At 42.3% G+C, this 25,973-nt stretch overlaps 1 protein-coding gene across 1 annotated transcript in view; it reads left to right on the forward strand.

Moving 5' to 3' along the window:
• The window catches only part of DNAH9 (dynein axonemal heavy chain 9), a gene marked incomplete at its 5' end in the record, with an annotated part of 196,859 nt that overhangs the window by 72,560 nt on the left and 98,326 nt on the right, over positions 1-25,973 (forward strand). Inside the window, 10 exons of the mRNA XM_081183892.1 lie at positions 4,386-4,551; positions 5,386-5,488; positions 7,650-7,889; positions 13,864-14,025; positions 14,425-14,621; positions 17,544-17,706; positions 18,677-18,800; positions 20,748-20,890; positions 22,685-22,846; positions 23,060-23,293. Of these exons, the coding sequence (XP_081040018.1) occupies positions 4,386-4,551; positions 5,386-5,488; positions 7,650-7,889; positions 13,864-14,025; positions 14,425-14,621; positions 17,544-17,706; positions 18,677-18,800; positions 20,748-20,890; positions 22,685-22,846; positions 23,060-23,293 (1,694 nt within the window). The remainder of the gene's footprint in view (positions 1-4,385; positions 4,552-5,385; positions 5,489-7,649; positions 7,890-13,863; positions 14,026-14,424; positions 14,622-17,543; positions 17,707-18,676; positions 18,801-20,747; positions 20,891-22,684; positions 22,847-23,059; positions 23,294-25,973) is intronic.

Here is a 25,973-nt window from a genome sequence, read left to right on the forward strand (position 1 = left end):
ATGCAAGAGATTTGTATGTCCAAACAAATGTTTAGTGATTAGGTGCAAATAATTCCACCCTGGGAAAGGTAACATGATGGGATGCTTCATGTGGCATCAAAGAGCTTTGTGTTTCTGCAAAATGTTTGCATTCCCCTGCACGGCCATGGTGCTTAGCAGATTTCCAGATGCAATTAACTGTAGAACATAATGCGTTTAATCCTGGAAAGATTCTGAAAAAGGCCACTGAGCCATCTAAATCCCATTTCAAGCTATGGAGCCTTGCACAAGGTTTCTTCATGTGGCAAACCTGCCCCCAGAGAATTCCACAGAAATAGATGTCTCTCAGCCCATCAGCCTCTGGGAAAGCACGGCAGATGCTTAATAACCCTAAAACACAGTGATTGTTTATTCCAGTATAATTGGGGTTTGAGTATCTGTGCAAGAGACATGTGGCTTTTGATATTATTGTGAGAGACATTCTCAGATTAAAATGCTGCTTTTACGAACATGTCATTTGATCTCTCAGTAATTGCATTTCAATTTGATATATCTTTTGCATACTTGTTAAATCCCTAAAAGGGATGTTTTCTATGTTAATTAGGCTCTAATTAAATGCATATTTGAAAGACATTCTCTCACTTCCAGAAATTTAATATTTTTTTTGGGGGGGTGTTGTTTAAAGAGGAAGATTCCTCACTGACAGAGGTGTTATCTTGCACCCATCATTTCAGGATCTTTCTGGGCCACAAACTGTCAAGATGAGATGAATTTTTAGCAGTGGATGCTAAATACAAAACAAAAAGCGTTTTTAATAACCTGCAAATATGTGATCAGTTTAGTGAAAAGCAAATGATAGCACGCCCTTAATAGCTTGGTGATTGTTGAGAAGTTCACTGTCAATTGCAAGATGCTGATCTTTGAAAACATTCTTGCAGGCTTTGCTACTATGATGAAAGGCTACTAAGAACTGCCAGTTGTTGTTTTTTAATAAGGCAATAGAAAATTAGCAGTTTGTACCTTGTAATGCATATAAGCCAGTGCAAATATCTTGTTCAACATAGATATGTTGATACATGCACCTGCTTCTTGATATTTGCACTCAGGGTAAATACTTGTACTGTTGCACATACATTAAAATGTACATGCTTTTGGTGGCACAGCGATTACTATGTCAAAGAACGAATATGTGAAATTGCCGTGATAGTGATGCTTTTGGCAAAGCAATTTGCCTAGAGAGATGAAAACGCAGGAGAAGCAAACCTTGGCACCTTTTAAAACATGAGTTTGTTGTCATAAAACATTGATTTTTTTATAAAAGAGTACACATCCAGATATTTCTGTTGTGTACCAAATGCAGGGCAGGAGGGGGCAAATAAAAGGAGCTAAGAACTTATTATTACCATCTGGCACACTGCCTTCTTGCATAGTCCTCCCAGAAGCAAATCCTATTCTAGTGAGACCACTTCCTTTTAACCCTGATGTCAGGGGTTCAGGAGCAGAGGCGAGGGCAAGGGAGGAAGCAGAGAGCGAGGGGGAGGAGGCCGAAGAAAAGATGAGTGATGACGACGACCCGAGATCTCCGAGTCTTTCCAGTGAATCAGAAGATTCACAGAAAGGAGCGCCAGTGGCCAGAGCAAGGGGGGAGCCTAGGGGGACACCCCAGGAAGAAGGGTCCAGAGGGGGCTCAGAGGGCAGCAGTTGGAGATCGGGGCCAGCGTCACCAACAGAGCGCAGTGGAGAGGAAGGGCGCCAGGTACCGAGCTCTGGCAGCTCGCAGCAGAGGGGAGGGCATGAGTCAGGAGTGGCCACACCTCCATCGGGGAGCGAAGAAACAGTTAAGCGGAAAGTGGAAGGTTGGGCGCGCGCGCCAAGTTCAAATGCACAGGAAGGTGGCGCAGTAAGCAGCCCGGAAAGGGAGCCAGGTCCTAAAGCCCGACGCAAGGAGACAGAAGGGTCCGGGGGGTCAGCGTCAGAAGAATCCAGGAAGGAAGAGACCACGGGGGGCAGAGGGACCCAGAGAAGAACGGTCAGGCGGAAAAGGTGGAGTAAGGCTAGGGTATTAAGCTGGTGTACAGGGGGCGGAGACTCAGACGGAGCTTCGCCAGTCTAACCCATAAGACGTAGAGCTGCCCGCAGCAGCTTGAGAATGGAAACTGTAACTCAATAAAGACTTTTATAAAGTGAACGCTGGCTAGCGTGATCCTCTGTGAGCTAGGATCTGGAAGCAGCTCTGACACCTACTCTTTCTTTTCTTAACAATTTGTCCTGGTCTTCCCAGCCAGGGATTATTCACACAATATGGGCACCTTAGCCAACATTGTCCCCCTTAGCCGAAGACTGTATTTCAGACCAGAAACAATGCAAGAGGAATCATGACTGTTGCTTACTGTCGAATGCCATAAGTTCAGTGATTTGAAGAAAGGACTTGTTTATACCTTGTTGCACTGTGCAAAAGAAATTGTGGTATTCATTTGGATGATTTTCCTCTGTCCATCTACATAAACCTCTAATTTGCCCGTGGCACCTTACCTTGACATCAAACTGTTTTCTGTTCCTATTGTCCATGTGTAAGATTCAGCATGTTTGAGTGATGACTAGTAAGAAGCTTGTATTGTACAATTTCCAATTTCACTTTGTTACCTTTCTGTGACAAAGGCTTCAGTTTGATGAATGTTTCTCAGGCCAAACTAGCCCTTCGTTCTAGCTTAGCAGTCTTGATCACTTGGTTTTGTGCAATATTTGCACAGGTTAATCTCTCATGTATTCAGCTGATTAGCTTTTAATTCAAATATTCCTTGCACGGCTCCAGACAATAATAAGCATGGGTAATAAGCATGCATATAGATGTCCAAATACCAAAGCGTGTAACTTGGTCATCTTCTTACCGAAAAAATAGGGTTGCATTCCAAGCTTTTGAGAGAAACCTGCTTGACAGTTCTGATCGATATCTTCTAGGGCCCCTATAAATGGTTTGCCACAACACACAATGGCTTTCTTCTTGTGAGTGACTCCTCATTGTTTCTGATAAGCCAAAATATGGTTCAGGGGCCAAGGATAAATAGATCAATATCTTGGATGAATTATGATCTGCACCGTAGAACCATTACACATTGAAAAATACAACTGTGCTGCCAAAAGTGTTTTATAGACTAATTTTAGTGGGCATTTTATCTCAGTTTTTTGGTCTTTATTCTACCTTTTGGTCTTTATCCAATGCTATAGGCTGCTTCACTTTTTTTTGCAGATGCAAACAAAAATCACCCCCCCCCCGAGAAACACGCATGCCACATTTAAAACACTCTCCTGGGAGCCAGAACTGGTTGCATCTAAGACTGCTGCCCAATATTGGGTCTAAACATGATGCTGATTCTGGAGCCTCTGTCAAAAAAACAGCAGCTCTGCATAGAGTTCCCCTTCTCTTCTTTCCTTAGCACCCAGTAAGGAAAATGTATGATATCACATCATTGCATTGTATATTTCAGTATATGCCAGTACTGCAAATTCCCTCCTCCAGCCCAAGTATTGTTTAAATATGTGCAGGGTGAAATCCCACACCCCTGTATTCCATTAGAGACGTGGCATCTTAAACTTTCTGTCAACAGAAGTGACTTGTGTGTCTCCCCTCTTTATTTTCTCTCTACCATGATAATGTCCCTTTTGATTCATCTCCTAAGGGTTGCAGTTTGAGGGTGGTATTAAAAAACAAAACAAAACACCACACCACACCACACATATTCCTGTCAGTTCAAAGATTTCCACTAGCACCACATAACTTCCTCTACTCCTCACCCAAGTGTGTGCTCTGAATCCTACCCAATCCAGAGGGTTGGGGGAACTCATAGAACTGGTTTAGGGGACCATTCAGGGGGAGGAGAAGGGGGAGGTTCCAGTGCACAAGTAGAAATCCTTACGCTGGTAGGTTGTGTTATTCAGCGTTAGCTTGGATACAACTCTGGATGAGACATTTTATTCTTCTTTCTTTTCCCATAGTCAGTCACTCCAAACTTAAACCAAGGATGTACAACCCTCCAGATGTTGCTGGTCTACATTGGCCAAGGTTCAGGTGTTGGGAGGTGGAGTCTAACAATATCTGGAAGGTTGTAGATTTCTTATTCCTGTTTTAGGTTCTGCCTAACATTTTTTCTCTTTTTGCCTTGCCAATCTGCTAAACCCCAGCCATTGCAATCCTTTCATCAGCCTTTCTCGTCTTCATTCTCTTGTTTCTGTAAATAGTTTTAAGGCAACACACCACTTTTGCCACATACCTGTACAGGCACCAGGGGTATGGTTCCTCATCAAAGGGAGTCACCACTTTCTTGCTGCCTTACAGTTCATATTATGGATTAGTATCACAGTGTAGGAAAGAACACTTTTGAAAACTCTGAGCCTTTGTTTCTTCACAGCTGTTCTCGAGAAGCCGCTGGATAAAAAGGCAGGAAGGAATTACGGCCCTCCTGGCACCAAGAAGCTTATCTACTTCATCGACGACATGAATATGCCTGAAGTAGACACTTATGGAACAGTCCAGCCTCATACACTGATTCGGCAACATCTGGACTATGGGCACTGGTAAAATAGGGATAGATATCTCTATTTACATTCCTTGTCACTTTGGCATGTGTTTAGCCATAATTCTGTTCTGTTTCCCTATCACTTTCAGACCCTCTTAAAAGGCATATGTTATATGTGTATTTCTCTCAAGTTTGCCTTTAGGCTAATTTATTAGTATTTATCTGCTGAATTTCTATCCCACTCATCATGCCCTAGAGCAGGGGTCATCAAGGTTTTACCTGCCTGGGCTGGTCAAGTCCTGCGGAGATCTCTCTGTGGGCTGGATTGCGCACATGTGTGAGCATGATTTCTGGCGTCTGGGCATGCGCAGACATGATTTCCGTTGTCTGGGCATGTGCAGACATGATATCTGGTGTCTGGGTGTGCGCAGACGCGATTTCCAGCACCACAGAAGCAAGTCCATGCGCCACGCCGCTTTAGCACAACACGCGGGGATTCGCCAAGCGGGCAGCTCAGTTTGGGGGCAGCTTGTGGGCTGGTTAAACTGCCTCCGTGGGCCGCTTGTGGCCCATGGGCTGCAAGTTGCTGACCCCTGTCCTAGAGCATTGCCTGTAAATACAGTAACGGAAGTGTGATACTCTCCCCAATATAGAGTCCCTGCTGTGCTAGATGTTACGTAGACATATGCGAATCCTAGCCTCATTCCCCAATATTGTGCAACCTCTGTTGGAATATTAATTGAAAGCAGCTGGGATACAGCAGGTGCCCAGTACACATCTGACATGCTGCTTGAGACTTGGCAAAGTCCGGCAGGCACACTGCTGTTTGTTTGTCACTAATAGGATGTGATTAGGGTGATGCATTCTTTTCTTTTTTCTTCTTCTGGCAAAGGTATGACAGAAACAAGCTGTCCCTGAAGGAGATCATGAATGTGCAGTACGTGTCGTGCATGAATCCCACAGCAGGCAGCTTCACTATCAACCCACGCTTGCAGGTATTGCTTGTTCACCTGGCAAGGAGAAAGCCGGTGTTGGGTTCACTCAGTCTTTGGAAGGATTAACACTCTCATTTGTTTGCAAGCTATCCTAGATGGTCTCCATTTGAGGACAAACTTTAAGAAATGAAAACTTTGAAGTAAAACTTAGCAATTTTTTCTGGATATGAGAAGAAAGTGGGGTGTAAGATGTATTGAACTTAAAAGGTAAAGGGACCCCTGACCGTTAGGTCCAGTCGCAGATGACTTTGGGGCTGCGGCGCTCATATCGCTTTATAGGCCGAGGTAGCCGGCGTACAGCTTCCGGGTCATGTGGCCAGCATGACTAAGCCGCTTCTGGCAAACCAGAGCAGCACACGGAAATGCTGTTTACCTTCCCACTGGAATGGTACCTCTTTATCTACTTGCACTTTGATGTGCTTTTGAACTGCTAGGTTGGCAGGAGCAGGGACCAAGCAACAGGAGCTCACCCCGTCGTGGGGACTCGAACTGCTGACCTTCCGATCAGCTTTATTTTATTTTTAGTACCAACTTCCCTGTGTAGAGCCCATTCATACCCCCATCAGTGCTTTGCTGTTTTTAAACATCAGAAAATCTTATATTGCATCCCATGTGTTGGAATCTGATTTCATAATACAGTTCCAATATAATGATATTTCAGGACCAAGGACAGTGGCAAACTCTTTTCAAGGCATACACTGGAGTACATAGTTCTGTTTGTTTTGCTGGAACTTTGAACAGCATTGTTTCTTCTTCAGTGGCTTCTACTTTCTTCTTCTACTTTCTAACATATACTTCATCAAGCATTTTCATCTAACCCATATCCCTGATTAAAAAGCCCATATTGAAAGGGCTGGAGCTTTTTGGGTATGAAGATTGTTGTAGAATTCACAGATGAAATTGGCTTTTTGCCATGTAAACACTAGGAAGCCAAGTGATAGGTTGCAGTGGGTGTCCTGTTGTAGTGGGATTATATGCTAATTGCTTGGCAAATATCCTTTACAAGAAGAATCACAGGACCTTTCTAACCTTTTTGTTACTTTGGTAATTTAAAAGTGTGGCTTTGATTTTTTTTTTATTTTAGGGAGAGGGATAAGGCACCTGAAAACTGGCAGAGTTCAGTGCCTCTTGTATTAGCTGGAAAATTCCTTGTTCAAAGACCAAGATGCTCTATGGCAAAAGCCACTGTCTTGCAACCTCAGCCTTCCCTATTCTTAAGTTGCAACACAGGAGGAATATACTTAGATATCTTGCAGAGTTGTTTGGATTTCTGTAATAATGGATAGGGGCAGATTTCAACATTCTTAAAGCAGTACTTTATATATTAGTACAAGTGCTGCTGCTGTTTTAAGTGTCACGTCAAATGCTTTGCCCTCTTGTAGTAAAGGACCCCTGGATGGTTAAGTCCAGTCAAAGGCGACTATGGGGTGCGGTGCTCATTTCGCTTTTCAGGCCGAGGGAGCTGGCAGTTGTCCACAGACAGCTTTCCGGGTCATGTGGCCAGCATGACTAAACTGCTTCTGGTGCAACGGGACACTGTGATGGAAGCCAGAGTGCACAGAAACGCCATTTACCTTCCCGCTGCAGCTGTACCTATTTATCTATGTGCACTGGTGTTCTTTTGAACTGCTAGGTTGACAGAGCAACAGGAGCTCATCCTGTTAAATGAATTCGAACTGCCGACCTTCCAATCAGCAAGCCCAAGAGGCTCAGTGGTGTAGACCACAGCACCAACCATGTCCTTTGCAGCAGTTGTTGTAGTAGTAGTAGTCTTGTAGCAGGAACTTAGCTTAGAATTATCTAGTGATGCCATTATTTTCCTGGTAGGCAGATTTCCCAGTGTCCAGCATCTGGGCGTTAGGAAGAATGAGGTGTGCAATATAGGTCAAGCACTGCTCTACATGTGGCCTTGGGCATATGATCCAGCATCACCATCTCTATCCGTGTTTTATTTATGAGTTTCACTTGAGTAGTTGTCTGTGGCCCACTGGGTGTGATTGATGATTCTTCCCTTTGGAGACAGGTGTATGAAAACTCTCAGGCATTTGCTATTATCAGGTCAAGGGAAAAGTTGCGCCAGTGAAAGTGATTCTGCCCAAACCCATCCTATTTCTGTTACATGCAATACCTACTAGTCTGTATTGTGTTTTCCTTTATGCAGCGCCACTTCAGTGTGTTTGCTCTCTCATTCCCTGGGTCAGATGCTCTGTCCACGATTTACAGCACCATCCTAACTCAGCACCTGAAGCGGGGGAACTTCTCTGCGGCTTTACAGAAATCATCACAGCAGTTAATAAGTCTGGCTCTTGCCCTGCACGTGAAAGTGGCGGCAACATTCCTGCCAACAGCTATCAAATTTCATTACAACTTCAACCTGAGAGATTTGTCCAATGTCTTCCAAGTAAGTAGCTCTTCCAGTTAGGAGCTGTGTGCTCCCTTAGCTAAATTAGACTTTGAAATTAGAAATGAAAAGGAGTGATGCTGATGCTGTATAGATCCATGCCATGCCATAGCATGGTAATATATAATGTATGCCCGATGCAGAGGCTATGAGATATTGTTTGTCCTTCCTAGGATTAAATGGGATACACGGTGGTCAAAGGGGTCTTGTCTTCCCCAAATGTGTGTAGAGGCCCAAGGTGACACTTCACTCACTTTAGACAGTCAAGTGGATTTTGCTCACATATACACAGACAGACTGTTTTGGTTATATGCCACACAGTTATGCTTTATTCCAACTTTTCAGTCCTTCACCTGCCTTATACATTGTTCGATCCTTTCCTGAGAATGCTGGAAAGTGCACTTTGCTTTCTGTGTTGTTGTCATGTTGCAGAGACTGTAAGCTAGAAGGCTTTTAAAAAAAATAATCAACAATAACTGTGCTTGTGTCATAAGAAGCTCTGATTGTCTTTCTACCTAGTTGCATTAAGTGGCTTTCATTTTCATTCTGGAAAGAACATAATGCTAAAATTGGTTTGAGGCTATCGCTTCCTGTTTTGCAATTTGCTTGGCTTTAGACACCAGAAACTCCCTTTTAACTGCTAATGTTGATGCAAATGCAAAAATGTAGTGGCCCTTTAACATCTCCTTTATCTTAGGAAAGAAATCAAGTGGTTCAGTGTTTAATGGCTTTCAGTATTGAGGACACTTGAGGGTTGCTCTTACAACAGCTGTTTTTCAGGTTACTTGAGATGTTCACAATTCAAGTACTTCTTACACAAAATGCATGCAAATCCAAGCGCTGATAGTCAGCAGCCTGCTCAGTTCAAGCACCCTGTGGCATTTTTTTTTGCATATCTGTTGCTTCATAGTACATTAGTACATGAGTAAACTGACTTCCTTTTGTGCTCTATCCCAGAAACACATTTGTTCTTTATTTTCTCATATTTCTGTATTAATTAATTGCTACATCCATATATCTCTCATACAGCACCATCTCTGTGGATGGCTACAAACCGAGTAAGGCAGATCAGAATTTAAACAATAATTACTTTGAATAATTACCACCACGTTATGCGTATTTCCTGTATGAAAAGGGTTTGCTGGATTTTATTGCAAAAAGGCACGTTTTGTGTGAAGTAATCAAAGGGCCACTGTGTATTTATTACTATCGGCAAGAGCTGAAAGATGGTTTGTGTGTGAGCTAAGTTGGTTGCATAAGGTTCCTCCTCCTCCTTGAAACCATCCCCAATCTGATAAAATAGCCAGACTTAGTTACTTTAGTTGACAAGTTTCAAATTGCCAGGAACAGAAATCACTGAGAGTATAAAGGAAACCTTCCAGATGGGTGTTGCATTTTGCACACCTGGTTGTCAGCAGTATATATATGTGTGAGGGAGAGAGAAAAGGAGAGAGAAAATTAATGTTTCTTTGTAAAAGCAAAGAATTGAGAAAGTTTATTATAGAACTTGGCTGCTGCCATTCTCGTGTCCTCTTGGCCCTGTTGAAGTCAGTGAGACTTCCCCATATATAATCTGCCCCTGGCGGATTTCTGACACCTATAAAATAACAGTCCTTGGGTAATTTATAAAGTGAGAGTGAAATATATGGATGCTCTTGCTTTCTGTGACTCTTGTGTATTTGGTATGGTTGTTTTTAAATTTTACTACAAAACCGCTCCTGCTTTGCCTATGACATCTAGGCTGAAAGAAACTTGGTATGGTGAAATCCATGATACAGGTGTGTGGTCTGATATCTCAGCTTATCTGAAATAGAAAACTGTGCTGAATTGAGACCTTTGTCATATGCACACTGTATTATGCATCTGTCCAGATTGCTCACTTGGATGGTACAATGGAAATCAGTGCAAGGCAAGCTTGTAAGCATGTTGTTGTTGTAAAACAATCCCTTTCCCCCTTTTTCTTCTCTTGAATGATGTAGTAGCACAGGTATATTTATGTAACTTCTATACCATTTCCTGTTTAAAAAATAAAGAAAACGATGTGTGACAATGGCAGTGTAAATGATTAAAACAAGGCCAAGCAGCAGCAGCAACTGAGCATAAACATAAGAAATAATATAGACCACAGTTTGCACCAGTCATTAAACAGGAAAGCTTGAGGATACTGGAAGGTTGTCTTTAGATATTTCAGAGTAAAAAAAGACAGAGCAGGGCACTTGGCCTTAGAAGCACAGTGTATCATCATGGTGCTGTGTCAGGGAACTGCCATCAGCTCAGAGGCGAGAGGTGGAAGAGCAGTTGTGTTACAGGGAGCCTCCAAAGACCTTATGAAGTAGTTCTTCCTCTGGCGAGGAGGGAAGCCACACCTCCAGTGGGGAGGGGGTGCAAGGATCAGAAGATGCTAGGGAGAGCTGCAACACCAAGCCTGAGCAAAGCGGAGGGGAGGCAAGTCCCCCTTTGGCAGTGCCCGTTCTGCGCAGGAGTCTTTGGCGCAGAGAGGGGAGGAGAAAGTTGAGGGTCACACGGCTGTTATCCTGGGGAAGGTATAAGGACCACCCACTCCCAGATTCTGCTAGCGACTGAGCAGACATGGACTTGCAACACTCTGCACTGTAAATAGTTTGTACAGATAATAAAGCCTAGAAAAGCCAGGTTGGAGTCTTGCCTGTTTGCTCCCGAGCAACCACATCAGCACCTGACATGCTGCAACAGAGAAAGCCCTGTTCTGTGAGCACAGAAGCTCATGTGGGTGTCTTAGCAGTTGTGGGAGGTTCATACAGGAGAAGGTGTTGCTTGAGGAATACAGACCATATGGAGCTGTAAAGGTCATTGTTGCTGTGAGGGAGCGCCCTACGGTTAACAGCTATGTGATATTTTAAAGCTGTTTAATCTGCCATGTTTTTCCCTTTCTTATGATGACCTCTTTTAAAAAAAACAACAACTTGGCTACTGTATTCTGTGCCAGCTGAAGCTTTCAAAAAGTTTTTAAAGGTCTTAACATCTTTGGGGTGAAGGCGGAAGCTCTTGTTTCCAGCAGATTTGACAGCCCAAATCCACGCTATGTGGTTCTCTTTTGTTTAAAAACGTGGGATCCGTATGGAGGCATCTCTGCTCTGCAGAAGTAAAAAACTTCAGCACTATCTTTGCTCTTTGATGTTGCTCCAAAGCACGGTGGAAGTGCAAAAATTATTTCTTACTGTGCATAATTACCATATTACCCAGCTTCACTGCTCAAATTGTATTGCTCCCCGGACTAATTTTTATTATACCACTCGCTAAGCTATTGCTGAAGTTTACTCTCTGGTGAAGCCTTATCCCAGCTGTATCTCTTAATCAGTTTCTCTAGTTCACGCCTGGAGAGGATGTGCAGGGGAATGTTAATGCCCTGGAAGCTCACTTAAGTGAGATTGTGACTCTGGACAACTTTTCTTTGGCCAGGCTGAAAAAGTCTGCGAAAGGAACAAAACCATTGACTAGTACAATGGCAGCTTGGCCATATCATGCTATATTCAGATCACCAGTCCAGCAAGTGGAAGCCCACACAATAACTTTCACTAGTGCACCTGAATCAAGATGGCGGTGACTTCACCTGGTTTTTGGTGTGATGGGTCTAAACCTACAAATTGCACCATCCATTTAAAATTCACAATATTTGTTTGGTTTCTAAAAAATAATAATACCCAGGTAGGACTGGTTACTCCCTCCATGTAGCATAGATTGGAATGACCTATTCTAAAATATGTATTGGGCAGGGTTTTTTAAAGGGATTTTGTTGAGAGCAGTAAAGGTTTATCTTGGTTGATAGGGTTTGGTTTGCAATAAAAATATCTCTGGAAAGGAGTTGAAGGCATGGAGTTTAGAATTTGTTATTGGTTTCTTTGGGAATTTGTATAGTGTTCAGGATGTAGTGAAACAAAGCTTTGCCGGGCTTAGCTCCAAAGCGTACTTAAAGAACAGAGTGCCACTGAACATACTGAGAGTGTCTTTCCCTTACAGCTGATCCCAAAATACCGTATTTTTTGCACCATAACACTCACTTTTTTCCTCCTAAAAAGTAAGGGGAAATGTCTGTGCGTGTTATGGAGGGAATGCCTACGGGTGGCATGCCTACAGATTTTCCTCCTCTAAAAACTACATGCGTGTTATGGTCGGGTGCGTGTTATAGAGCGAAAAATACGGTAATTTGGATTAGAGCCAATGTTTCAGGTCAGAGGGAGCAGTTTTGTGGCACCTCTTTTAAGAAATAGAATACTGGATATAGTTGTAGATTTGTTAAGAAAATGTTATCTGTTCTTCACTGGATATTCTTATTCTTGCCATTCATATCTGTGTTGAGTGTGTGGCACACTACGGACATTAAATTGGTTTGTTTCAGACTAAAAAAGGATGTGGTCTGTCCTCAAGGAAATCTAATCATCCTTGTTATTTTCAAGGATTGTTCTTGCTACGACATTCTTATATATATATATAGAGAGAGAAAGGCTGCCAGGCTGTTGTTTTTAACTGCATTTTAGTTGAAGGAATGCATGTCCATTTGTGCTCAGACTTCAAAATGTGGAATAGCTGGAAGAAGCAAGGCATTTTCAATTACTTTTAAGTGCATCTTAGAATTTCTGAATAACTCAGTAGAGGTTTTCTTTTAAATTTAATGTCGCCAGACCCATAGATATTGCTAATGGACTTTGTTAAAAAGGATTTCTATTTGAAAGAGACACTTCCATATGCATTTTTAGAAGGTGTCATAAACATGCCACAATTACCTGGCAGAAATTAATGTTTTCTTGAGGCAATATCTGCCTGATTAAAGTCAGTTTTTAAAAAACCATCCAGTTTTATTCCCAAGCTGCTTTTGTCTTGCAGAAATGTGAATGGCATTGTCTGCAGGAAATGGTTGCGTATGTGGTAGTTTGTGTGGCCTGCATTTTTGTTGTCTGCTACAAGTTAAATCAGGACAGCATTGGGAGGTTCCTGAACAATGAATACAATTACCGATAATTGCAACTTTATACTTTTGTTGTAATCCTAATTGGTGTACCAAGTTAGTGGGTGTGAATTCTACTAAAATCAGAGGTTGCATTTGTGCATAATTCATGATAGGATTAGGTTTGGGGTGGATCTAATAGAATACGGTCAATCTTCTCTTCTGGAAAGCTTAAGGTTTTGAAATGGGCTATTCTTCTTGTGGGAACAACATTCTCTCTCTCTTTTTATTTTGTTCTCATACAACTTGTTCCTAAGGGGCAACTTGAGCTAGAGTATGCACACAATATAACTTCATGTGGGTTTATTACCCCTTAGCACACTTAAGTTAAAATGCCTTTTGTTTTTGCGATAAGAAGGGTCAAATGATTGGGGTTGCTTTCAGATTGTTGCTATTTAGCAGGTTACAATGAACAAATTCAGGTTGCATAATAAAAGTGGATTTGGTGCAATTGCCCAACAAACTTACCACCTCCCTGGAGTTTTTGTGGTAAGGAAAGTGATGGGAAAACACACTAGAAAGTGTGGGATAACAATTGCTTGAATCAACATTGTATAACTTCACTGCAAACAAATCAGGATGAAGGCTCAATAAACAGATTGTCTTGCAGCATTCAGAGTCATGTCCCTTCACTCTTTCACTGTCTGTGGAAGAGCAAGTCTAATTGATCAAGAAAGATGGCAGTGGCGTGGGGAAGTGTTTCTTCCTTTTAGCACACAGATCTTGTGCATGTGTTGCTTTGTGATTTTAGTTGTGAGTAGGCTAGCATCCACAGAACTCAGCCTGAAATGATAGGAAGGGGTTGTGAGGTAGCCTGTGTCACGCAAAACAAGAACCTCATTGCATGGAATAAAGTGGGACTGACACTTTCCCGAACACGGCAGTTGCACAAGCTGCCATTTGAATTTCTCACTTTGCTTTCACAGCTAGACCTGCAGCTCTGCATCCGTGCCAAAAATGATCTGTATGTCATACGCATCTCTTTGCTTCCAGGGTATTCTGTTTTCAACTCCTGAGTGTTTGAAGGCTCCCCATGACTTAGTAAAGCTGTACTTGCATGAATCCAGTCGTGTTTACCGGGATAAGATGGTTGATGAAAAGGACTTTGTCCTCTTTGATAAACTGCAGACAGAGACGGTGAAGAAGTTCTACGATGTAAGTGATGCAGGCCCATTTCAGTCACTTACCTGAAGCAAAAGTCATATGTGGAGTGATGAAGAGGGTGGCATGCCTGTTTTCTCCTCCATCGTGGGAACAGAATCTTTGACCTGGATAAGCATCATGTTATTTGAGTGTCTCTGTGTCCAAGTAACCATCACACAGAATGGACCATTACACTGAATTGTAAAAGGGAGGCGAACTGTGCTGTGTCTGAAAGCAGGGGGTGGGGTGAGAGCCTGGTCATAAGCATTTTTAAAATTTTTTTTATCCCCCCCCAACAGGCAACAGATCGTGCATTTCTATTTGTTTGTTTTTTGTTTTGTTTTGCTGGATTTGCATGGGTTTCATCTTTTCTGAAACCGAACATTGTGTGTCTTTGTTCTTTCTCATTAGGAAATAGAGGACACCTTGGAACAGGCTAGGAAGATGAACATGTTTTGCCATTTTGTAAAAGGCATTGGAGAGCCCAAGTACATGCCTGTTCAGAGCTGGGAATCACTTAATCAGATTCTGGTGGAAGCCTTAGAGAATCACAACGAGGTCAACTCTACCATGAACCTGGTGCTGTTTGAAGATGCCATGTGCCATGTGTAAGGGGGATGTTTTGTTTGGAGTGTTTGTGAGCTTTCTCTCGCTTGGGGATGGGCATGGTAGTGTGTCTGCAAACTCACCTCAAAGTGGTGGGGAGACGGGTGGACAAAGGCTTTTGAAAAACAATATTCAAGTTCTTTGTTTGGACAACGGATACTAAAATGTTATTGCTTGTCAATCTGGGGCTTCAGGAAGGCCACATTATATAAACAGCAGGATAAGAAAAAGACACTTATAAATATGTTTGTTGAGGGTAGTTTGGTACTTGCAGTGAGTGGTTTTCCAGTTGCCTATGGGCTTTGATTTTGGTTGTTCGAGAAGCAAGGATGCTGAGACTGCCCCAAATGCATGTGCTTCAGAACGCCAGATCACACACAAACCCCATCTCTCCCAGCTGTTACAAAATCATATTTCTTTCATTAGAAAGGGGCGGGAGGGGCAGTCTAACTGTTTCTGCAACTCCAGGCAACAAATTCAATCACTGTCACAAAAGCGAACAATGCATACAAAACTTGCTGCTTGCCTCCTTTGTGTGCTGGGGAGTGTAGCGTCCTTTTATTTCCCGCACCAGAGGGCCTTGATGTTTAATACAATCGTAGTGGCTCTGCATGCCACAGTGCTTTTATTCCATTTGGTTACTAGAGAGCATTTTATCTTGAGTAGTTTCGTTCCGACCAGGCTGTACTAGGACCTGGTGTTCAGTGCACAAAGGCAGGCACCCGCAGTGATGTTGTGTGTCAGGCTTGTAAAAGGAAAGCTGCCACGTTCGCTCACAGAGCCTCCCTGCATGTTACAGACAGGTGCCAGCCCCCCCGCCCCCGGTTGTAACCTGGCCTGAGATGAGAGTGAAGGGTTCTTGTTCTTCCTTGAAGAGCAGAAAGTTGTGACTGAGGTCAGAGTCATGTGACCCCTTTCACGGGAAGCCGCCCAGAGTGGCTGGGGTACAAATAATAAATTATTATTATTATTATTATTATTATTATTATTATTATTATTATTATTATTATCTTTTAAACCTGGCAAAAAAAAAAACGGTAGCAGAAGCTACTGGTACTTGCACAAATGAACCTTATAAAATGATGAATTTGCCATCTCATGTTGCATTCTAGTAGCTGCTTCTTTTTTGCCTTGAATGGCAGAAGGCATAGGCCACATGACCGGCTTCCTAGCAGATGAAAAGTTGCTTGGATTGAAGGAGGTGACCACAAAATCGGCCAAGTGATTTGGCCCCTGCTTCTTATTCCAGGTCCTGGACAGCTGGAAAAGTCTTCTCCTGTAAACTTGCCCACAAAGGATTTGCAGATCAGACCCTTGTTATATTATGGCTCCCTCATCATGAGAGGTTATTCATTTATTTAGACTGGTCTGTTGGTACCCAATGCTGGTCCTTTTTGATGGCTGCTCCAGGCCTCTGACATTCCTTGTCTAAGGAGACCCGTCAAAATCCATTCCTGCAAAAGTTTTCAAGAGAAATAAAGATCATTGTTAGCCGCTTTGAAAATAGGCTTTTAATATGAATGCCTTTCTTTAAATCTCCAACACCTTCTTGTTCTTACTGTATTTGATTTTATTTCCTTTTCTGTAGAGAGCACAATCTATTTTATGATATTTGGCTTTATTGCTTGCATTTGTTGCTTTTGTTTTTGCATATCAGCTCTCATATAAATGCAGCCTTGAGTGCCTTGGCAGATAGCTGAGTTATAAATAAACACCTCCTTTACCCTTAGCAGGTATGAATTGAACGTTAGACACACAAGAAGTGAAGTTAAGTTTTAATAGCTGAATCAGTAGCTCAGAAGCTGAAATCCATCTTCACTAACCACTAAAGGGTTTTGAGCCCTTCCTTTGCAAGCTCATAACTTTAATAATTGCTGGGCTTTGTCAAGGTTTGTTCACGTCTCCAGGCAAAATAAATGGCTTTGTATGCAGGCAGCCAGACATCATCGGTGCCATGCACTACAAGAATGACGGTTTAATCCAAATGAATGAAAGTGATGATTTCTTTGTGATATTTACTGGTACGTTTACTATGTACCATGGCGTTGTAGTGACTATAAGGCAGCAAAATGCAAGGACAGTGTAGAGAACAATGTCCTTCAAAGCCAGATTGTACTTCACGGGCCACATCACATCATACTTAGAATGTACCGATACAGCAACACACCTCCATGCCTGTGAACAAATGTAGCTCCCTATTCTGTTACCCAGTGATTTGGGTTGAATGCACAAGCCTGGTCTCATATACTCTCCTCTCCTCCTCCAGTGTGGCTAAGAGGAGGTGAAAATGGAAAGCTTCTATTTTCAGTTAATCATGGATTATTACGGTGTTCAAACCCTAAACTATTATAGTCCAGAGACATTAGCCTGAATGGCAATGATTTGCTTGCAAGGGGATAGAGATAATACATTCTCCTCTTGCACCTAGGAGAAAATTCCTAGATGGGTTAGTACCTGCTTGAGATTAGTGGGTAGTTCCTACCTCTCAGGAAGTATCTCTTCTGCGCTGCCTTCCTGCTGGTTCCAGAGCCATGATAAGTTCATTAAGCAAGAACTCTGGTTTCATTCAGATTCCGCAAGATATGTAAACCAAAGGCACTGGCAATTGAACTGCTTATTAGCATACTAGATTACATAGATTGTTATAGTTGTGTTTCCAAAAAATGCAGTTAGGTTCAGTCCATGCTGGAGAGGTGTAAAGGCACATAAATCCCATTTAAGAGGCAGAAAAAGCGATGAAAGAGGACTTAGAATGCTACTAAGTGGGTATAGATTTACTGGTGTTTCTATTCAGGTGTCATAATGGGTTGAAATTTTGAACCTAGTTCTGAGTATAACAGGAGATACCCCTAATGCCATATACTGAAATGTACCACAGAGGAAAAACACTTTAATACAGAGTGGTTGTGTACCATCCTATTTAGCTGCCGTATCAATCGTATCCTGGAATCTCCCAGAGGTAATGCACTACTGGTTGGTGTGGGAGGAAGTGGCAAGCAGAGCCTGACGAGATTGGCAGCTTTCATTAGCTCACTGGAGGTCTTCCAAATCACCTTGAGGAAAGGCTATGGGATTCCTGACCTGAAGGTGAGCAGCTCATCAAAGTGGGAGTGAAAATAAACTTAAGTTTATCTGTTAGCTTAGAGTAAGACTCTGTTCAGAATTTAATGTGTTTTAAATTGCTCTGTGCAAAAGAAACACTTATGCTGAAAGCCCTGTTTCACAAGGAGATGTTCTTGCACAGGGCTTTGGCTGATGGGACTCATTAGTTGAATCCCACCCAGTGATATAACTTCAGTAGTTTCAAGACAATTAGAGTTGATCCAAAGTTACATAAAGGTCCATATAACCGCGCTGCCTCAGAATGCATGTGAAGAGTTTTAGTTTGAAAGTGTTCCTAAATTGAGTTCTCCCTTCCTATTCCTAACCTAATCAGGTTCCTAGGCTGGAAACCTTCCATTTGTAGAGAGCTTTTAATTCCAGTGTACATTTAAATAAGCATTCACCCCATACTCACTTTTTGTGGTGGTATAATCTCATGGGCGGAACTGCAAATCCTTGCTGAACATTTGAATCTGTTTTAAGAAAGATCAGTCATCAAGGAAAGTTTGTCATAGAATGGCAGATGGAATGACAAGAGAATTTTAATTATACATTTTTTTTTTCTTTAAATACCAGTGTTGTAGAGGAGTGTATAAGGAAGATGTGAATATTCAGAGTAGTGGTGTTGTCCAGTTATTGATCTTCTAATAAAGCATTGCAAGGAGACTTTAATGACTATTGTGACTCAGACAATAATGCTGAGCTTTGATATTATGTATCTTGGGATAGAATGTGAGGTTATATATTTCCTTCCCACAGTTTCATGTGTGTACAACAATACTCAGTAGGATCTGCAATGTGGTTAAAAATGTATGCAATTTATTCTGCAGGCATACCAGCATATTTGGTTGAATTCTGAATTTAGTCATCAGCATGGTTGGAATTTCACCTCATAGCAGATAGCCGAATTTTTGGTGCTTCGGTATACATGCCTTTTCCTTTCTTGTATCTGCAGGCAGACCTGGCAGCACAGTACATTACAGCAGGTCTAAAGAATGTTGGTACCGTCTTCCTCATGACGGACGCTCAAGTGGCCGACGAGAGGTTTTTAGTTTTGGTAAATGACTTGCTTGCTTCAGGTATGGATCTTGACAGTTTGAATTTTTAGGCTGACAAACCCAGGAGCAAATCAAAATTGTGAAATGTTTTCCAGAGAACACACATAAATCAGATCCAGCTGCAACTTTATTCCAAGGAACAGTTTTCTTTATAGCAGGAATGAGGGAGCCCCCTGGATGTGTTGGACTGTGACCCGTATCATCCCTGATCATTGGCCATGCAGACTCCAGCTAAAAGGAGTTGGAGTCTGACAGTACCTAGAAGGCCACAGATTTCCTGTTCCTATTTCAGAATCCATCTTTCATGCGGATGTGCACACATGTTCACAATGCTACCTTCTTACCTGTAAGTAAACTCTTGGAATGTGAGCAAAATGAGTTGCATCCAGTTAACTCATCCTTTTACCATAAGGTCTTCTGCTTCCTCATCAGGCTGTCCCCTCCTTATCCTCTCCTTGTACCCCCTCCAATGTGCTCTATAGAGTTGGGGGGAAACCACAGAGCAGATTGGAGGGGGGAGGAGACAGAGGGGAAGTTCTGTTGTGCAAGTGGAAGTCCTTATGTTAATGAGATGACTTCTTTAGATAAAACCCTGGATAAGGCCATCTATGGTAGATGCCATGACTATATTCAAGACTCACTCAGATCAGCTTAGATCAGCTGGTGACTGGGTTTTTGTTATGTCCCTAAACATACGGCCCATTCCTTTCAGATAGCAATAGCATTTTCCCTGCTATTTTAGAAAAATTTTAACAACCCTGAAGATTTTTACTCCCCTACTGACTTTGCATGCTCCATGTATTCTTTCCCCCTCTCATCTTCCTGTTTTTATCTTTTATCAACATGTTGAGCTGTGTTTTAAGAATTTTATTGTGCTGTACTGTTGGTTGGTTTGTGATATTGCTGTTGTGATATGTTTGTTTTGTTGTGATTTTAATTGTTGAAAGTTGCCTGATGCAGAATCCTAGAACTGGAGAATTGGAAGGTACCCAGAGGGTCATCTAGTCCAGCCCCTGCAATGCAGGAATCTCAACTAAAGCATCCATGACAGATGGCCATCCAACCTCTGCTTAACACGCCCCCCCCCCAAATGAAGGAGAGTCTACAACCTCCCAAGGGAATCCATTGCACTGTCAAATAGCATTTACTATCAGAAAGTTCTTTCTGATGTTTAATAGCAATATGAATGTTTCAGAAAGATAAAAAGATATACAGGCCTGGTTCTCACATGATGCTAAAATATGTGTCCTCTCTAGCACAGCCATGAGGAAGATTATTCATTATGTCTGAATCCGGACAAAGAGTGGTTAGTTCGGCAAAATGGCCAACCTCAGGCTGTGATTTATGATCCCGGCTTGATTCCCTCATGCACAAAAGTTCTTGATTCAGGTGAAATGAGTGATTGGGTTAGCTGATAACGGAAGCAAAGGGCCCCAGTCTTTACCATGTGGTCACACCAGAGAGCTCATGAGCCCAATGTGCTCTTTTCCATAATGTCAGAATACAAACATAGCCTCTTTGGTGCCTATTTGGTATATAGGCGTAGTGGTAACTTTGATGTTTCTGCCTTGGCTGCAAGAAACGATTTACATCCGGGATGTGGAATGATGACAAATGGCTCTTTCTGTAATGCTGATTTTCAGTTTGCACCTCACTGTTTCTTCTGTTCCTTTGCTTTATTTCTTTATCTTGGGAGATGTGCTAACAGCCCCAAGGTGCTTCTTGGTGTACGCTTTCTATTTTATCAAATACCTACTGTAGAAATAATTCAGCTGCAAGGTTAGTCCCTGTGGGCTTACCTAGGGGCCCATTGAGACGAACTCAAGTGGGCTTGTTAGTATGGTTATAACTGTTTGCTTTGGACTCCTTCCCACTCAACAGCTGTGTGAAGATGTTCTGCTCTGTGCAGAATTCATTTTACCAATGGTGCAAAGATCACAATGGGTAAAATTACTTCTTTGTTTCCAGGAGAAATTCCTGATCTTTTTCCTGATGATGAAGTTGAAAATATCATTGGTAATATGAGAAATGAAGTAAAAGCCCAAGGATTGATGGACACCAGGGAGGCCTGTTGGAAATTCTTTATTGATAGAGTTAGAAGGCAGCTCAAGGTAGGACTGTGGTCCCCAAGGACCAGTCATCTGCTGATGCTTTTCAGTTATGCTTTGAAAAATAAAGGATCTTGCGCTTCCGATAGCTATTTCTGTTGGCTGGCTTTTTGCAATAAATTTACTAAGCAATTTCTTCCCAAATGTATTCACATTTGAGTGCTAAGAAAATGTGATATCCCTGCAACAGAAACATTAAATCAAGGGAAATTGTCTGGATCCTACCTAAAACACGAGTAAGAACCACACATGTATTTGGGGGGTGGGGGAGGGGAATGACTGTGTGGCAAAGCCCTTAGATAAGTGTATCTTAGATAAGTGTTTAGGGAAATTTTTAATATTTAATGCTGTATTGTTTTTAACACTTGATTGGAAGCCGCCCAGAGTGGCTGGGGAAACTCAGCCAGATGGGCGGGGTATAAATAATAAATTATTATTATTCTACCTTCTGTTTCTGAACTGTGGTTCTGTGCCATTCATTTTTTGGAACTTGCTGTAAGTCAGCTTCTGGCATGGCTTGAAAGCCGTAAGGACAAGCCGTACCACTGTAACGTTTTTGTGTGGTGTTACTGCATGGTAAAGGTAAAAAAGGTGAAGGACCCCTGGATGGTTAAGTCCAGTCAAAGGTGACTATGGGGCGCGGTGCTCATCTCATGTTTCAGGCTGAGGGAGCCAGCATTTGTCCACAGACAGCTTTCTGGGTCATGTGGCCAACATGACTAAACTGCTTCTCGCACATGAGGGACTGTGATGAGTGCCAGAGTGCATGGAAACTTTGCTTACCTTCCCGCTGCAGCGGTACCTATTTATCTACTTTCACTGGCATGGGCTGTAGCCTGCACTGTGTGAGAGAAGGGAGGCAATCAAACCAGTCAAACAAATCCTTCCCTACTTGAGAAGTGTATTGCTGCCACCCGGTTGACACCTTACCCTCAGTTTGCCTCTGCTAAATAGTCCTTTAACCTTTTGTTACCTACCTCCTATACTGTGTAGAGTCATATGGCAATTAACTCTTAGTTCCACCCCCCCCCCCAAACAATGATTTTACTTATGGTTCTAGTAAGGCAACAAGTTTTAAAAGGTTTTTTTGGTTGGGGAAATAAAATTTTACAGCTTGAGTAGATACCCAAGAGAGCAAATAAAAAGTAAACAGAGATCAATACATCCAGCTGTATCTATTATAGACCTGTGCCCCTTATCAAACTAATATTTAATCATTTGCATCCACCAGGACAGATTCTGTATGTTTGTGGTCTTTGTTTCTCCTGCTGTCTTCTAACAGCTTGGGCTCTCTTAAAGCATTTCGGCCCTTTCTCTCTCTTGCAGCTCTTCACATTTTTGTTTCTACACTTTCTAGATTGTCATCTGTACAAAATTTGTGCAATTAGTTATGTACAATCAGTTTAAAAGTTTTTCTGATTAAATTTCTTTCTCCACGTAACTACCTTGTCTCTAGACTGAACTTTTGAATTTCCTGTGCACAACATCCTGAGCAAAACCTTCCCCTTGTGTTTTTAACCTTCCTCTGAGCTTTTGATCTCCCAGTGCAGGAGAATGTCTAAAGCAGTGGTGTCCAAACTTTTTTCAAAGAGGGTCAGATTTGATGAAGTGAAGGCTGTGAGGGCCGACTAAAGGGCCAACCAAAGGATTAGGCTCCCGAAAGACACTTTGGACATGGCTGGTCTAAAGCAAATGTCACCATTTTACAACCAAATACTGAACACAAAATGGCTGAAAGTCCTGTTCCTTCAAATCTTGTTTTCTCAGTTTCTCAGCATCTGTTTTCTGTTCCTCCAGGTTGCTCTTTGCTTTTCCCCAGTGGGGAACAAGCTGAGAGTTCGTAGTCGGAAGTTCCCAGCCATTGTTAACTGTACAGCAATAGATTGGTTCCATGAGTGGCCCCGAGAAGCTCTGGAGTCAGTCAGCCTGCGCTTCTTGCAAGGGACAGAAACTATTGAGGTAAGCAATTATTTGAGGACTGCTTCCCACATAACTTCTTTCCTTTACTGAGATTCAAAACCCAAGGAGGTCCTTGAGAAGATAACACAACTTCTGGAATGTCATTGCTGTAGTTGTGAGGCTTGGTAACTAAGCTGCCATATTATTTCAGGCATGTTCATGGGGCATTTAGCCTTCTGGCTCAAAATATTTCCTCTTCCATCTTATTTTTAGGCTTCAGTGAAGGAATCCATAAGCAAGTTCATGGCTTATGTGCACACCAGCGTTAATGAAATGTCCCGTTCCTACCTGAGTAATGAACGCCGTTATAACTACACCACCCCCAAGTCATTCTTGGAACAGATTAAGCTCTATCAGAATTTGCTGCTTAAAAAGGAGAAAGAACTGACAGCAAAAATGGAGCGGCTAGAGAACGGCCTGCAGAAGCTTAGCAGCACATCTGCACAGGTGAGGAGGTCTTTGTTGCTAAGTAGGATGCAAAGTAATACAAATATTGTAAAGGTCGGAGATGAAAAGAATATCTGTCTTATCTACACACACACATTCACATACAAATGACTTCCTTCTCTATTATGGCATCCTGTACCCTTTAGAAGCACATATGAAACAAACAATTATATGTGCGGGGTCGGCTGTGTGGGTCTTTTCTGTATTACTATTACTGTGTATCTTAGACTGCTGTTTGCCTGTGTGTGTGTGTGTGTGTGTGTGTGTGTGTGTGTGTGTGTGTGTGAAGAGGACTACCTTCAGCCTTACATATATAAATTGGATTTATATAAATTGTTGTTTGCTATCTGTAATGAATTTGGGGTGTGTATGTGATACATTAACAGGGCAGTTTGCCTCACCCCTGCCATTGTCAAGCCAAGTGCTTTCCTCCCAGAAGCACTGCACCCTGCTGCTTTCACAGATCAGATAATGAGGTGGATGGGCTTGTGGGCTGATTAAAAAACTGGAGCTGTGCCAGAACGTAGGGTGAATTCAATTCCTGCTCTACATCGTCTTGTTCTTTTTCCTGAAGCAACTGCTATGCTCCTTGAAGAAGGAAGATATTAAGACCCAGCACTAAGCTAAACCACAGCTAAGCATGAACAAGTTAAGCATGTGTGTACACAAAGCAATAAATTGTGGATGTTTTGGTCCTCTTCTGGTACTGCTGGAAGCTAAGCTGTGGTTTCCCTTAGAGTTGCATGCAAAGTCAGCCTCTTGGTTTGCCTCACTTCAGACAAACTATGAGTTCAAAGTTGGTTCTTTTTCCTTTTGCAATAGACATTTATTGAAAGTTCCTCCCCCAATAGAATATTGTATTCCATGACATATAAACCATAACATTATAAAAAGGAAACATTGATACAAGTGAGACACATTGCAAAGTAGAGGCAAGTACTGTACTGCGAACATTACATTTGGATAAAACCTACATAAACCAATGTGTATGAAATTGAGCAAGGGACTAGAAATTCTTGAGTATCATATCAGACCACAGAGGACAATGTGAATCTGGCAAGGTGGGGGAAGGAGAGAGAGCCACCTCAATGAGTTACAAATTTAGTAAAAAGGTACCAGGTGACAAAGAAGGACTTCTTAATATTTACCCCTCTAATCTAACATGATCAGTTACTTTTTCTACAACCAAGGTTTGTTCTTGGCTTACCAGTTGTGGTTTTTTTGTGAGGGATGAACCGCAAGCCCAGGTTCACATGTTGCTCTTTGTACCCGCAAACTTGTTCACTCGTGCAAAACGACGAACATCTGCTGGCATACTGAAAACGTCAAGGGCTGCGGGCAGGCTGCCAGAGAAAATATCTCAAGCAGCTGTGAGCCCTGTAAGTCCTAGGTGCACCCAGAAATCTATTCTCAGTGGTTATTCCACCCCCACTTTGTGAATCTTTTAGAGCTGCGTTGTTTTATCATGTATCTCATGAAGTGGACTCCAGTCCACAAAAAATTATGAAACTGTCAGTTTTGGTTTCTCTCAGTTTCTCATTTCCCCCAATCTTAAATTTAGTTCTCCATATTTCCACATCAGTTAGTGTCTTTTCTTAGAATGGCAATGGCGCCCACTTGAGAAGTGCCGGAACTGAGTTCCTGGGAGCTCCCCCTGAAAAAAAGCCCTGGCTTCCCTAATCTTCACAGTACAGTGGTACCTCAGGTTAAGAACTTAATTCGTTCTGGAGGTCTGTTCTTAACCTGAAACTGTTCTTAACCTGAAGCACCACTTTAGCTAATGGGGCCTCCCACTGCTGAAGCAAAGTTCTTAACCTGAGGTACTATTTCTGGGTTAGCGGAGTCTGTAACCTGAAGCGTCTGTAACCCGAGGTACCACTGTACAGTATTGCCAGTACATGCAGGGAATGAGAAGCTTTCCGGCAACCATTTTATTTTCAGAACCTGAGAAGGGAATTGCATTCCACTTAGCTTCCTGTGCCTGCCCTGAGGCAACCTGTTAGCATTTCTTTTGTTTTGTAAAAAAGGTTTCATTGAATTCCAGACTTGAGTCTCTCCTGCTGTAGCAATTAATTGCTGACCTTTCTGATGCAGTGAATGTAGTAGTCCTGAAACCCCTGGCACAGGTAATCGGATTAAAAGAGCCTGCTGGGAGCCTACTGGGAAGCCTCTCTGTTCTTAATGCTCCTACTTTTTGTGCATGATTTTTACCTTCTGTCTCCCTGGGAATTATGTAGCGCTGGCCTTGCTTGTATCTGGCTTGCTTTGTTCTCCTTTCCGTCAATATCCACAAATCCATCTAAGGTTCCCTCAGAGAAAACACATCTTCCCCCTTCTCAGTTGAGGGGAAAACAAAGCACATGGAGTGGTCAGGCCTTAATTTTCAGGGTTGAAGAGCTGTGTGGAGGCAAGTTGGGTTGCTTTGAGCTTGTTAGCTCAACCTTGTGGGCCAACACAGAGGGTAAGAAGCATACCAAAGTTGTACCACTTGTCTGGTCATGATTACCCTCCACTATATTGCCATATATAACTTTGTTAGTTAGCCATATCTTCCACAATGTCTCTGGAAGGGTTTTTACTGACCGGCTTATGTGGAATCGTATAAGCCCAGAAGAAAACAAAAAAAAACTGCTTTCTTTTTTTAAACATTCTTGAAACCATTGATGACCAGGTTGAAAAG

The sequence above is a fragment of the Podarcis bocagei genome (assembly GCF_964188305.1).
Source record: "Podarcis bocagei genome assembly, chromosome: 2".
Classification (NCBI taxonomy): domain Eukaryota; kingdom Metazoa; phylum Chordata; class Lepidosauria; order Squamata; family Lacertidae; genus Podarcis; species Podarcis bocagei.